Source organism: Hyalella azteca, unplaced genomic scaffold (genome assembly GCF_000764305.2).
Source record: "Hyalella azteca isolate HAZT.00-mixed unplaced genomic scaffold, Hazt_2.0.2 contig14460, whole genome shotgun sequence".
Taxonomy (NCBI): Eukaryota; Metazoa; Arthropoda; class Malacostraca; order Amphipoda; family Hyalellidae; genus Hyalella; species Hyalella azteca.
Window position 1 is genome coordinate 95,210 of NW_025944342.1, and position 14,184 is coordinate 109,393.

The 14,184-nt window shown below is 38.6% G+C and overlaps 1 protein-coding gene across 2 annotated transcripts; it reads left to right on the top strand.

Annotated features, from left to right (window-relative positions):
• The first annotated feature begins 3,138 nt into the window (after nucleotides 1-3,138).
• On the top strand, nucleotides 3,139-13,530 carry LOC108664525 (serine-rich adhesin for platelets). Of its 2 annotated transcripts, XM_018151125.2 has the most exons (8): nucleotides 3,139-4,512; nucleotides 5,713-6,010; nucleotides 6,687-6,902; nucleotides 7,335-7,539; nucleotides 8,014-8,219; nucleotides 9,633-9,874; nucleotides 10,340-10,470; nucleotides 11,067-13,530. In XM_018151125.2, the coding sequence occupies exons 1-8, from the start codon at nucleotides 3,376-3,378 to the stop codon at nucleotides 12,220-12,222; spliced, it is 3,591 nt and encodes a 1,196-aa protein (XP_018006614.1). In that variant the 5' UTR covers nucleotides 3,139-3,375; the 3' UTR covers nucleotides 12,223-13,530. The 2 variants fall into 2 exon arrangements, with proteins under 2 accessions (XP_018006614.1, XP_018006615.1); XM_018151126.2 differs by lacking the exons at nucleotides 7,335-7,539; nucleotides 8,014-8,219 and having other exon boundaries at nucleotides 3,140-4,512.
• The last annotated feature ends 654 nt before the right edge of the window (nucleotides 13,531-14,184 follow it).

The window sequence follows — 14,184 nt, forward strand, 5'->3', positions numbered from 1 at the left end:
AGGAAATGACTCGGGTAATGGCTTTTGTGTGATCAGAATTTTGCTGGAGAAATAAGAATATCTGCTGATCACGACCACAGACCGAGAATAAGTTGGGCCTACCGGCATTTCGGCTGTTCCTCCGTTACTGCTTGCCGCCTCTTCCTCACCTACGCGTGCGAGTTCAAATATTCTTAGCATTGCGGCATAATAAATGTCGCTAGGATACAACTTACTACAAGTATCAACACCATGATTGACGTTACATCAAACTTATCTCAATCGACTGTGATTAACACCGTGTATACTGCTTTAAATTTTCTCCCTCAATGTCGTTAAGTATCTGTTTTGTACTAATTTTAGATCGAATTTTAATATATTGACATTACAGTCTAACAGCCTACTATTAAGATTTTAAACCTGCATTTTTTTCGGCACGTCGCAAAATTTCACGAATGTGTTACTTTTTATTTATTTATTTTTTCTTTCCTGTATTCAACAAATTTAACCCATTTAACTTTCGTAATGTTCGTGTCAGAAATTCAGAGTAGATGGTCCCCTATCACTGCGCAACTGCTTATTCTACCATTAAAATAGTTTCACAAATTCAATAGACGTACACAATTTAAAATTTTGCGCGAAACTTTATATCATTCAATCATTAAAAAAATTTCACAGATTCAACAGACGTCAACCAGTTAAAATTTTTAACACTTCGAAGAAGTTATTCAGTCAACGAATTAATTGTCGGTTCCAGAGGAAAACATTTACAGTTACCTTCTAGTGAACATGTTTGCCTAAATTGTTATTCCTGTAGTTTGAAGCATTTTCTTCCGTTTTGTTATAAAACTCGAAAGCTCATAAATCTATATCATGTAGGTACCATCTAGGTTGAGTTACATAAAAAAACATTCAAAAAGTACAGTTTGATTGTCCTAAAATGTATACTAATTTGTGTTTTAAAAATGCATCACGTCGTTGTTTACAATTTTGTGAACGATTTAACGTTCAAATCGCAGACTTGAGTTAGATAGAGTTTTAAATTACAGCTTCCCTCTGAGTTATAGATAGGTTTCATTGTTGCCCACAACAATGAAGAGAGTAAGTCGACGGTTACATTTCTAAACTAAACACATCGCAATCCTATATGTCACTTCCCTTTGAAAACAGCATCGTTATAATCATCGTTGCCGTTCCTGTGACCGGCGGTGATGTTTATTATTATAGTTATGGTTATTGTTTTGCCTTGTGTTTATTATTACAGTTATGGTTATTATTATTGTTAGGGTTCCGGTATGGGTGGCAGTTACGGCAGCGAGCTGGACATCAAGAGGCACGTAGGACAACATCTACACTAAGTCAGAGCCACCTTTTTCATACACAACACACACAGAGTAAGAATAATCTCTTTCGGTTGAATAAGTAGTTAAAGCTAGAAAATAATAATTTAGTTAGACACTAGTTTTTAAAAATGAAAATAATCATTGGGTTAGAAAATAGAATTATATTTTATTTTCATATTAACCGCTTACACGTAAATCTGGGCCCAGATATGCCTTGAAATTAGATGCAAGCGCATACGTTGCAAAATATCTCTACTTAAAATTTCATTGCACTTTTCGAAATGCATAAGAAAAAACAATCGAAATCATGAAAAGTCTTTACCCAATTTAAAAAAACTGAATCGTCAAGCCAATTGGAAATAATGCGATTGGGCAACTTTTCACGGAAATCAATGAATGATGATAATTGTTGAATTGTGAAAAAAGTCAAATAGTGAAAAAAATATCAAATAATGAACAAAATCCAAGGAATACTCGGATCATCGAGAAAAGCAATGAAACACAGGCGCATTATTCCTTTTAGACTTGGAACAAGGACAGGCAGGATGCAAGCTAAGAACTGAAGTAGTTGACAGAAAACAGCATGCCATCGAATATAAACATTTAACTCGAGCACATAACTCGAGTGGCGCGCAACCGTTGCAGTTACTAGGAACATTCGGCGTATTTTTGGAGATGCTTAGATAGATTGTATTAAAATATTATAGACACACGTGTGAACGGGTGCAATGCCAGACAGCGCTTTTTAATTTAGAATATTTTTTCCACTAAATTGAGCTAGTAACAATAACTACGTATAATTTTCAAATAAATCCGTGAAAATTATCGTAAATGATCAATCCGATTTTAATTGATTACGGTAAGTAATGATCGATGCAAATGTTTGCGTGGTGTAACTAGTAACTTGGTATTAAAAATTTGCTATAGTTATTTCGAATTTTATGACTTAATTCGATAATTAGAATTAATTATATGAGTGCAAGTTTTGTTTACGCGTACTACCTGCTTATCTTTGACACAATATTTGGAAGGGCAGAGCATATAGTTTTGAAGCCTGGAATATTTCTTGAGTATCTTACTTATGACTAATGTGAGAAAAAGCCCAACAAGGCGTCAGTTTCGTTCAGCGTAAGCCATTGCCTTAGCGACGCTCAGTTCGTGCTTGCTGATTTAACAGCACTGCCTAAAATATCTCCAGTCCTCTACCCGGTTTGAGCATCATAAAGATTCGTTCGCCTTTCAAAATGATGCGTGAAACAATCACAACAAGGAACAAGTTGGGCACTACAGGGTAAGAACTTGAAGAGTGATAGTGAAACCTTATGATCTATGACGAGATGTCAGTGAATTTAGTTTTTCCTCTATGAGCATGCTTGAGGCTTGAGTGGAGAAAAAATGTGATGAGGTTGGGGTGAGCACTATTGAGCGTCCGAAGCCCGCGCGCCTTCTGTCCCGTCGCCGCTCCGCAGCAGCGAACGCAACCTATTCGTGCGCATGTGCCAAGCTCACAGCGTTTTACACATATTCTACAGCTGTTTTATTGCAAGGTTTTGATCAGTATAACACAACTGATTAGGAATTCTTCTTTGATTACATTCTTCATATCTACACTGACGATATCTTTGCAGCGTGCGACTGAATATGTGATTATAGTAAACGCTTGCGATCTTACTGCATAAGACAACGCGCCTGCGTGAACAGCTACAACGAAATGGAGCGATCGGTAAGATGTGCTCGGCTGCGTTGCGTCTACCAATGGGAAGGAAGCTTTCAAATCGGTTTACGAAGATGAACGAATACGGCATCAGGAGGCAGCCATGGAATGCGCTGCTTGCGTTGTTGCTCGGTGGAGTTCGTAGCGCATGGATCTGTGTCTCATAACGTATATGTCGCCAACGTGCAGTTGATTATTTTGTGGTTTGTTAAGTGAACGATAAACAAAAACCGACACACGTCCGTGGCACCTAGTGCAATACGATTCGTGTAATTAAAAATAAGTATAAAATAATTTTATTATAACTTAAACCCAATAAATGAATTCATCATTTCAATCATGGACTTGGCAAAAGATCCATCTATCACATCAAGCCGTGAAGAAATCACAGCAGAATCGGTACATATAGAAGATGCTATCAAAGCTGACGACGCTAAGAACGTGATGATTTCCAATATCAAAAAGGAACATAAACAGACTAAGATGAGCAGGAGACGCAAATCCATCAAAAATGAATGTGTCGTACTCGACGGGCCTCCGAATCAAATGAATACAAGATCGTCCAAAAGTTGGGATGATCTCGAAACAGAAGCGTCACCTAAAAAAGAGTTGACAGGAAAATCGAGTGATTCAGAGTCGGCACTTGAAAATAAGAATATCTCTGAAAATGATAGTGCGATAACAAAACTACGACAGAATGAGAGCATCAAAGAGAAAAAAGCGTGCCTGCCTGCAAATTCGTTCGAAGGGAAGCAAGCTGGGTCTGCCGAGTCATCTGTTTCTACGTTGCAGCCTCCCATATTGCAAGCTCTAGGGTTAACCCGTGGCCTTGGAATCGGCGTTGGTCTTGCCAACACCATTAGCTTAGGCAAAAGTCAGATCCTGAGCACAGAGCAACAGAACCGGACGGCTCAGACGACCGCCGTCACTGCAACGACAGGCACCTTACCCAAAACCGTGCCTCTTCTGCTGAACATGCCTACGAGTGTAGGAGCTGGTGCAGGCAGCGTTTCTTCTCTCCTTCCCGCGAACCTTCCTCCGGGTCGATACGTTATCATTTCAAGCACTTCAGCCTCATCTAGCTCACCTTTGGCCACCATCACCACCACGACGAGTAGCAGCAGTCCGAATAAGGCTGCACCAGCTCCGCTTGCAGTTGCGTCGCTCCAAGCCATATCAACTGCAGTATCCTCTTCATTGGCATCGAGCCCTGTGACCGCAGCCATGCCTGTGACTATGACCAAGCGTTCGGTGACACGACTGACGCCAAACGGAAGCGTCTTGAAGACAAGCGTTCGCGGAACTGCTGGAAAAACGCGTGGAATGAGGAAATCATACACGAATTCGGAAAAGTTGGCTATGATTGAGGCTGTTGAGAGTGGACTCAGAAAAAGCGTTGTTGCTGACAAGTTCGGTGTGGCCCCATCAACACTTGCCTGCATTATTCTGCAGAAAGAAAAAATTCGACGTGACCAGGTGAGTCCGTCAATGATAGCGTGTTTTGAAGTTTCACATATAAACGTACCTTCTTGCATTTATATGAATTGCGATAAAAGGCGAATACAATGCAGAAGACCGATTCGTGAATTCGTGAACTACGTCCTTAATTTGAATTTCATCTTGTTCAAATGATCATCGAGGCTTGGCTTTGCTTGTGGCTTCTTGGTATTTATATAATTACCCGAATAAATATTTATTAGCTCAAGTATTTCGCAAAACACATGGGATTAACGAAACATTCGAGCCATCGGGAACCATTCACGAAATTTAGTACCTATAGATATATGTTCTACGTCCTATTAGGTATATGAAATTTTCAAATGCGTTTGTTTGTTTGAAGACTGGCACTATATATACAAATGCTATTTGATCGCGTATCTGCGATACTTTACATGTAACGTGTTGGGATATTACCTGACTGAAATTTGTACTCAGTGGGGAAATACGTAGTAGGGCTTTGTAAAAATTGGGAGGAAAGAATCGGATGAAAATTTAAATTTATTAATAAGTATTTCTTTTCCAGCCTAACGTTTCTGCCTAACGTTTCGGTTTCTTTTCCAGCCTAAGTCGCAATGAACTAGCTCTTTACCATAAGATGATGTTCTTTACAGCTCGTGACAAGTGTTCACAAATATGTTGTAAATTAACGTAATAATGGCGTTCAACTTTTACTACCACGCATACGTTTCCCGAAAAGAATTACTGGACTCGCATTTAATTGCATATTATAATATATTAAAACGACTCCGTTATTATCAATGCGCCCTGAAGCGATTTCCCGGGCAATCACGGAAAGTGTTGTCAAATTTTGCGAAAAAGAGCACTAATGTGTAATGAGACATCATAACTCTTATGAAAGGCATTATTTTATTTAATTATAGTCGTGTTCGAATTATAAAATTAGTTGGACCAGTTCATATGTCAAACAAATTGAGGTTTGGCATTTTTAGTGCATTTTCTCATTTATGGAAAAAGACGCTATTGTGCTCATTTCCGTCCGTCCGTCCGTCCGTGACCACGTTTTCGTCGACTAGAAAATGCGCTCTCTGTCACTCACTGCAGCGAGTACTGAATTATATTTTTTACTAATTGATATCCGCGTATTTTTCATAAGCTTTTAATATAAAATTGTAATTTAACACTAATAAAACCGTTAATTACAATGTTTTTTTGCAGACCAAATCAAGCTTGAGCCGTCGCCGGATCCGGCCCTGCAACGACTCCTCCATCACAGGGCTTTCCCCGTCCCACTATCACTCCAGCGCGGCGTCTCAGTCGTTCCACAACGAAACTGCGGATGGCGGCAACCGCGAAGATGGCTATTCGAAAACGGAAGATGGAGGAGGCAGGGAGACAGGACACAGCGGACAGGGCTCTGGTAGGGGAAGAAGTCCTCTACCCTTCACCCATTTCCTCGCCAATTTCGACCAGTCAATGAATTTTGATGTTTCTCAAGCGGAAGAAATTGTTTCCGGTGAGATTACGTGAGATATTGTTTTTTGTTGTTGCAAATTTAGTTACCAGTGCATTGCTTATAAATATGGTTATATTTAGTATCATATAGTTTATGATATTTTTTATTATAAGTTTAACCGTAATGAATATCGTGTTCTGGCTACTCAACTGAATTCGGCTAGTGTATTTTACTTTGGCGTAATCTAGGTCAATTCCGCAAACGTTGACTTTTGAGGCTAGCTACTCAAACATTGATTTCTTAGATGCTATTTAGTACTCAAATATTTAGTTTTCCTGACGTAAATAGTGTTTTTTTATTGGAATATACTCTTGCTTTGCTTTTTTATGGCTTAATATATGCTTAAGTATGTAGCCTGCTAACTGGACTTTTTATTAATGTAAATCAAACTCGCTGCTGTTGTCTGACATGTTCCTTACATTGTTGATATCTACCACGATGATTAACAGAATAACATATACATTTTTTTGATGTGAGCAATGATCACAAAATCTTTACAAAAAGGAACCGTACTTTTTTTATTACTTTCTGCCTCTGTCATAAAACCATTAGAATACGTATATGTATTTATTTTGTACAAGTATACTTTCATATTTCGGAAGAAAATTAGGAAATTTGCATTTTAATTTGCATGATTGATCTTAACCATGTTTCGAACATCTTATCATGTGAGCAGTGCCGGACTTGTCTCAATCTCTGACCTACACGAGCGAAGGCGCGACTTCCTCACCAGCGTCGTTCTGCGTATCTGACCTAAGCCATCACACGCTGCCGAGCGCGGCGTCCACTCCTCAGTGCTTGGGAACGCGAGTTCAGCCTGAGACGGCAGAACTGCTTGGCAAAGAACCAGAAGATGACTTCGTCGACCACATTCAGAGCTCTCAAAATTCTGGTAAGTAGTAGGCAAGATTATGAGAACGATTGAATACTTTATCCTTAAAGTTAGTTAAAATTGCTAACACGTCATGAACGGGAAATTATTGTGCTAATTGGTGTTTACTTCCTTGCGAAACGTGGTAGGCTTTACTCATTTGTATGTAATCATTATTTAGTATTGTTTCCAATATTATTGTTGTATCTCGAGGGAAAAAACTTTCTGCGTTCCTCCTTCACGTGCATTGTAGACTTTTCTTGGTGGAATGTCGTTGAAATAAGTTTTTGGTGCATAAGTATTCTGTGCGAACCTTTGATAGGGGGTTTTGGCTCCTTGCAAGTGTTGGTAAAACTGACAGATACGTCGGAGGAGTCAACAAAAAAGTGGTGTCAATTCGGTTCTTCTGTGCAATACTGTACATTCTAGTTTTACTCGTCTCGTGCACATCAGCCGTTGCGGCTTCCGAAGCGCCATCCATTGGCTCACCGAAAACACGCAACCCTTCCCATGCTGCCAAGAATGTTTCTGTGAGGGACCGTGTCAAAGAGTTCGGCGACATCCTAATGACGGATCCCAGCGGAGAAACTCTCCTTTGTTGGGCATGTGGCTTCAGACTTGATCATACCAGGCGATCTACTATCGTCGAACACCTCAGGTGCTTCCATCTCCGTTTGCTTTTTCACATAGAGAATGAATGGCTTAGAAATGCACGATTCTACTGCGTTGTAGAAATCCACCAAGCAATAATCTTAACGAAATCCTTCCCATAACGGACTCAAATGTCCGTTGAATGGAGTAATGGATTAAGAAGCATGGAAAAATCCCTCAGTTTATTTGGTAAAGATTAGGAAAATGGAGTCAAGCAGGGCTTATGTAGGAAGCAGAGACACGCTTCTAATCATGAAATGCATTGAAACTTATAAATGGGTGAGTGGATTACCTACCTCGCACGAATGGCGTTACTGTTGATTCCTGCACTCAATTCTGCTTCCAAAGTGTCTGCTTGTTTAAATTACGCTGAGACACTGATTGAGGTGTGTTTAAAAAACCAACTGCTTTTAGTTAGTTTCGGCTATGCATCGCACTGCTTGCCTTCATTTTCTGACCGCTGGGCATTCTTTGCCGGCAGGTCTAGGAAACATGGAAGGTGTTATCTCGTTGCTCAAGCCCTCAAGACCTATGCCTTGTCGTCTCTTGGGTCATCATCCTTTCCCTTGGAACTTGTCAAACAAGAACCTGACTCTTCATCTTCCAAGAACCTTGACTCATACTGCAACGAAGGAGGCCTCTTGAACTGCGTCTCTGATCATGAAGATACGGGAGTTGAGACGTCGGGTGGGTGAGGTTTTTTTTTGCCAAGTAGCTGCGAGAATTTGTGGTGATTTTGCAAAAATTTCGACGCCGACTTCATCCAACTTTGTCAGAAGTTATCAGTAACAGCATTGCGGAATCATTTGCAGGTGCTCTGAACATAATACCACTTAACGACTATTATGGGAGAATATTTATCGTATGAACTCTCCTCCACATGTGCTCATGATTAAGCTTCGGTAATCCTGACCTCCGAGGAAATTCGTCGCATTTATTGATGGCATTTTTAATGCAGTATCTTAAAAATTTATTATCTTTTCTTAAATGTTGTATCTAAAGTTACCGTAATTGATGTGATTATGGGGAAAGTTCAATTCTTAGATCTCTGTTCGGGCTGTGATGTGTCTGTAGTTAAACTTAATATTTTTCTTTACAGCTGCTACCAGTGGATGGTCGAAAAATCGTGTTATGAGTTATGTATCCTTAGTTACGAAAATAGTATTTGTTGAAATATTCTTTATGCAAACCACTATTCCTTTCGGTTAATGACTATTGTGGCAATTGGAAATTTTATTTCTTTTAATTTATGCAAATTAAATTCAGTCATTAAAAGTTTGATTTGATTTTCCATTTGAAGGATAACAGCTTAGCAATTTTGTCAACTTCTTGTTAGCGCCTTTAAAATAAATTTGGTTTGAGGCTTGCTATTGAGAGTTGATGGTTGTTGGGTAACTTAGTCCTTCAAGCTGAGCCTTCAACAACTCCGAATCGTAATTTATTAGTCTTCAATGTTGTATTGTATTACTATGTTTCTTTTTACATTTTTGCATGGTTTGCTAACGCGTCAATTACATCGATATTATTCTTCATATTTCATTTAATTTTGTTCGAACAAATAATAGTTAATCATGGACTGACTTGTTTGTTTAACAGCTGTATTTCTGATGAAATAACAAGAACGTTTCTGAGGACGCTGTGCAAAAAAAAAATGTTATAATTTGTATAGCTCGTTTTTACTTGTTTTTGCATTAATTTCATGCATAATAAATGATGTTTATGTATCCGCTAAACTTTGCTATAGGATCATTTGAATTCTTGCAGTATTTTGTAATTATGGTTATTATGGTTTATTAGAAACGGTTTAATGGTATTAGGTACTACTTTTATTTCATGTATTCTCATCTGCCATTGCGTCTGAGAGCGGTTCATGTAGTGAACTTTGAAGACCAAAAATCATTTGCTGATAGCGCTTTATTAATTTTCATGACTAAATTCATGATTCCATGCTATCTAGCTGGCCAATATTCCTAATGCATAGGTACTATGTACGCATACGAAATGTGAAGGTATTTAAGATTTTATACTTGGCATTTGTGGCCATGTGCTATCTGATTAAATGTATAATATTCCCGTATAATATTCATGAAACTTTTCCAGATGCGTGTCGAGATGATTCAGTGGGCGGGCGACGTACGTCTGGCACGCCACGTCCCTCTCAGTCTGAGCCTTCAGCGACGCGTTCCTCGAGCGCGGACCGAGCGCAAGACGGCCAGCTTTCCGGCTTGTGTCTCGTCAAGAGAGAAGTGCATTGCTACTCTGTGCTGGATCAGCTCATGAAAGACCAGGCTTACACTGACGTTACTATCACTGCAGATGGACACAACTTCTACGCACATAAGGTCATTGGATGGAAAGTTTATCGATGTTTCTTGCAGAATCTTATGGTGTTTTTGTTGATATAATATGGGATTTTTTTTTGTTTATATGAGAGTTTTTTAATTTGAAACTTTGCATTATTTCTATAGTTACTTTGCTATCAGCTTCAACAAAATTACGGTGTTTTCATAATATCTTGTCGATCATTCAAAATATATTATTACCAGGTTTTCAACTCAAATTTTACGGGTTGTCTTCGTAAAATCTTAATTATCTAGTCTTCCGCTTAGTCAGAATCTTGTCATGTTTGCGTATTTTCATTAAATGGTTGATAACCGAAATTCTATTGAAAACTTTCTCTCATGAGCAGGATTCGAAACGTCATTCGGACATGTTCGATAACTGCAGTTGGAAAGTATACTTAAGAAACTGACTAGTCGGCTTATGAATGTAAGATTCGAGAATTATTATCGACGTTATATCGCCAGGTGGTTCTGTGCGTGGCCAGCGGCTACTTCAGGCGCGTCCTGGCTGACCAAAGTCCGGGCGTTCGCAGCGTGGTGGTCTTCAGAGACGTGCAGGCCGATGAGATGAAGAACATCTTGCAATTTCTGTACACGTAAGTTATTCATGAATAACGTCCTAGCGTCTCTACACGTGAGTTATTCATGAATAACGTCCTAGCGTCTCTACACGTGAGTTATACATGAATAACGTCCTAGCGTCTCTACACGTGAGTTATACATGAATTACCTCCTAACGTCTTTATACTAGTGAGTTGAAATGAATTACGTCCTCCAGTTCTGCTCAGGTGAGTTTGAAGTGAATAACGTTGCTTATATTAGGATTTTGATCATTTATAATTTTCCTCCAAGGATATTCTACGTATGTGTTCAAATTTAATAATATTACGATTGTCCGATTACATAGATATGATTTTGTCTTTCAATTTCCTCCAATTCAAATTGCGTGAAAATGAAGACATTTGAAAACATAATGACGTGCAAGCGATAACCAATTGCGCTTGAAAATTATATTTCTTAGTCTTAAGAGTTGTTAATTGTCCGAAATAAAGTTTTGTATTTCCTCCAAGCCAAAGTGAGTTTCAAAGCTGTCACCATTATATATTCTATTGTATTATATTATATTTTATTATTTATATTATATTTTTACGAGCATTAATGCCTAATCATTGACGGTGTGAAATATTTTCAGAGGTGAAGCGACTGTAGATGCGACCGATCTGTCGTCTTTCATGCGCACCGCACAGATGCTGGAGATCACGTCTCTGTGTGATGAGAAGCTCAGGCTTCCAACTCCCACTGCGCTGTCCTCTCCTCAAATCAACGACCCTCTACACAACCTGAACATTTTCTCTGCCAACGCCCTACCCATCGTGACCAATGCATTAAGACAACAAGGACTTCTATCCCATCAAACTCTGTCGCAATTCCAGCAACTGCACTCGCAAAAGCAGCTGCAAGTTGTTGCCCAACAGTTGCAGCACCTAAGAGAGCAGTTACAAACCTCCTGCTCCCAGATGTTTATGCAAGCTAATGATGAGGTCGTTAAAGCTCCTACCGATAGTAATGGCTCGAAGAAACACAACTATTGTTCTGAGGTACAGGATTTGACTTTTTCCAAAAGATCTGAATCTTGTATTACTCCACCATGTGATACTCCTATTGAGACATCACCTATCTCATATGGTGAAATTCAGAGTGTTGTATCGGGAGCTGAGCCTAGCTTGGATGTAAGATCGGCTGTTTTTCCATCATTGGACGATCCTCCCGACCCGGTTAGGAATGTAACTTTGGATCTTCCTCAACGTCCTTTGAATCTGACTTCGCCCGGTGTTGATCAAATTGAAAAATCGCCTTCCAAGTGCAATGCAAATTTCGACCATAACCCCGAGGAAATGAATGCATTAATTACTTCTAATGAGGGTCCAGTTGAATCTCGTCCCGGATTTTGTCAAACAACCTCGAACCCCCGGAAGAGGGCCCGACCTTCCATTGAATATTCACCTGCGAGTTCAGAAGATTGCGGTAACATTGACCAGGTCTCAACTGCAAGGGTACAGCCTGTTAATTTGGTTATGGACTGGAAATCTCGCAACGCTGTGGAAGAAACACAAGTTCACAACGGAACCCCCGCACCTGATTTGATAGACGGTAATTCTTTTAGCGCTCCTATAGACATGACGGCTATGAACCACACCTTCGATGGAGGCTCGAAGAAAAATTTTACCACTGTTGGTCTTACGGAAAGCACAGTAATTTCTTCAAATGATAACGAAGAAAATTTTTGCTCGAATAACGAAAATGACACACCGAGTAAAAAACTAAAATCATTTTGCGCGAGTGAATAATCGTTCAATACAGATTATGTTGGATTTTAAGTTATCTTGTTACTTTCACAATCATTATTAGTATATACATTTTTAGCATAGAAGTTGCTGCCATGTATAATTGCGTGCCATGCCGACTTGATTAAGTTCGACCTGGTGCTTCAGTTTTATTTCAATTAAGTTTGTTAGATACTCTAGCTAAAATCCTGAATCATTCCTCAAAGTACAATCATTATACAGGAAATTTCATGCACACGATTGGTTCAATGCCATACAATCAGAGATTCGTGTGATCATCGTCACTAATTCGTATGAGTTCTTACATTTTATTTATCTTGCATTTTCGTCTTGAAGTGGCCGAGCCTGTCGTTAACCTTAGAACGTCCATATTTTAGTGTCTGGCTTAGCTTGTACAACTAAAAGCTGCTTTGAACTCGATGGCCTTTCGCAACTTGTATTTAATGTTACTTTTAAACGTATTACATTTACTGTATAAATGAAATCTGGCTATGCTGTCGTTACAATTGGAAGCCAAAATTAATTGACCTAATGATAAATTTAATTGGATTTCTCACTTTTTACTATTATCATCAATCGATTCATCATAATGGCAGTAATAGCGACAGCTCAAATGAACTATTCTAATTTCGAAATTTCAATAGAAACTGTCAGCATGTTCTTTGCTAAGTAAGTAATTACAAAAAAATGCAGAGAAAATAAGATATTGAGCTGTACGTTTTTGGTTCATTCCTCATGTCTGATGCCAGTCCATTGACAAAACAGCAAATATGAACTAATTGTTCGTCTGCGAGAGGGAGAAGAAACATAGTATTGACTTCGTCAAAGAACCCAATCCGTTCCTTGAAAATTAAGTTATTATTTTATTCTAATAGATCTGCTGAACATACTGTAATACTATAGCTCTTGATATAATCACTCGCTCAGGAAGATGTTCGCTCTAAGAATGCTTTTTACTGTAAGGTTAGAAAGCTGCTGGAAATTACGTGTTACGCTTAGATCTTGAAGTCAACGAGTATATCGTATGCATGAATTTCTGATGATGCCCAGGTTGCTTACATATTAATTTTACCTGATGCCAACTGGTTTTTAGTAATCAAAGTTTTCTGATTTACTTGGAAATTAATTCTTAATTCCGAGTCAAAAAATTGATTACAACAAATAAAAATTTGAGATGGGCAAAACTCACGATTTTTTCTCGGATACCAGCATGCCATTTGAAATATACATATGTACCAATTAAAACTTTTCAGGTTTCAATTGATAAGTAAATTAATAAAAAAATATGTCGTTAGAAGGGCTACGATAGAGGCAGCTTTGTTTGGATGATCCCAAAATATTAATAATTTAAAGAGGAAAAACACGAACACGTCGAACGAGATAAATAATAATTACCCAGTCATGAAAAAACACTGGTTTATTAATTACCTCAACTTGATATGAAATTGATAACCTCAACTTGATATGTATGAGAAATTTTTCGAACATTGAAACACAGTAACCTTAATTGAAATAAACAATTTTCAAAAGTTGTGGAACTTTGTATCATGGGAAAAATTAGTTAATTCATAAGTTTCCCTCCTGGCAATATGTCTTAAAAATATACTGAGTACCTAGAATTTTGCACGCTTCGAATCACGTCCATGCTGAGCTTCTTATGAAATCGCTGTAGCGCTCTGCACCGCGAGGCTGTCACTTATAACGTCTCATCGTTAGATTACTTCATAGTATTTTTCAATGATTTACTGTATGTGTACGCTCGTTGTAGCTATCTATAGTGAATTAAACAGTACAACTGATTCATTCTTTACTGTCCTATAATTGGATAAACGAATTTCTAAAATTATTTATAACAAAGTGATTACAAGTCAGTTTTTGTTAAGAAAGATTCCACCTCTTTAGAGAGGGCGGTTTTTCGCAAGAAGTGGCAGGAGAGAATGAGGCGGAAAGGCACGGAAAATCAGG

Coding starts and splice junctions, on each gene's coding strand:
- LOC108664525 (XM_018151125.2), top strand. CDS start 3,376: ATGGACTTGGCAAAAGATCCATCTATCACATCAAGCCGTGAAGAAATC. Junction 8,220..9,632: donor TACGGGAGTTGAGACGTCGG/GTGGGTGAGGTT, acceptor AAACTTTTCCAG/ATGCGTGTCGAGATGATTCA. Junction 10,471..11,066: donor ATCTTGCAATTTCTGTACAC/GTAAGTTATTCA, acceptor AAATATTTTCAG/AGGTGAAGCGACTGTAGATG.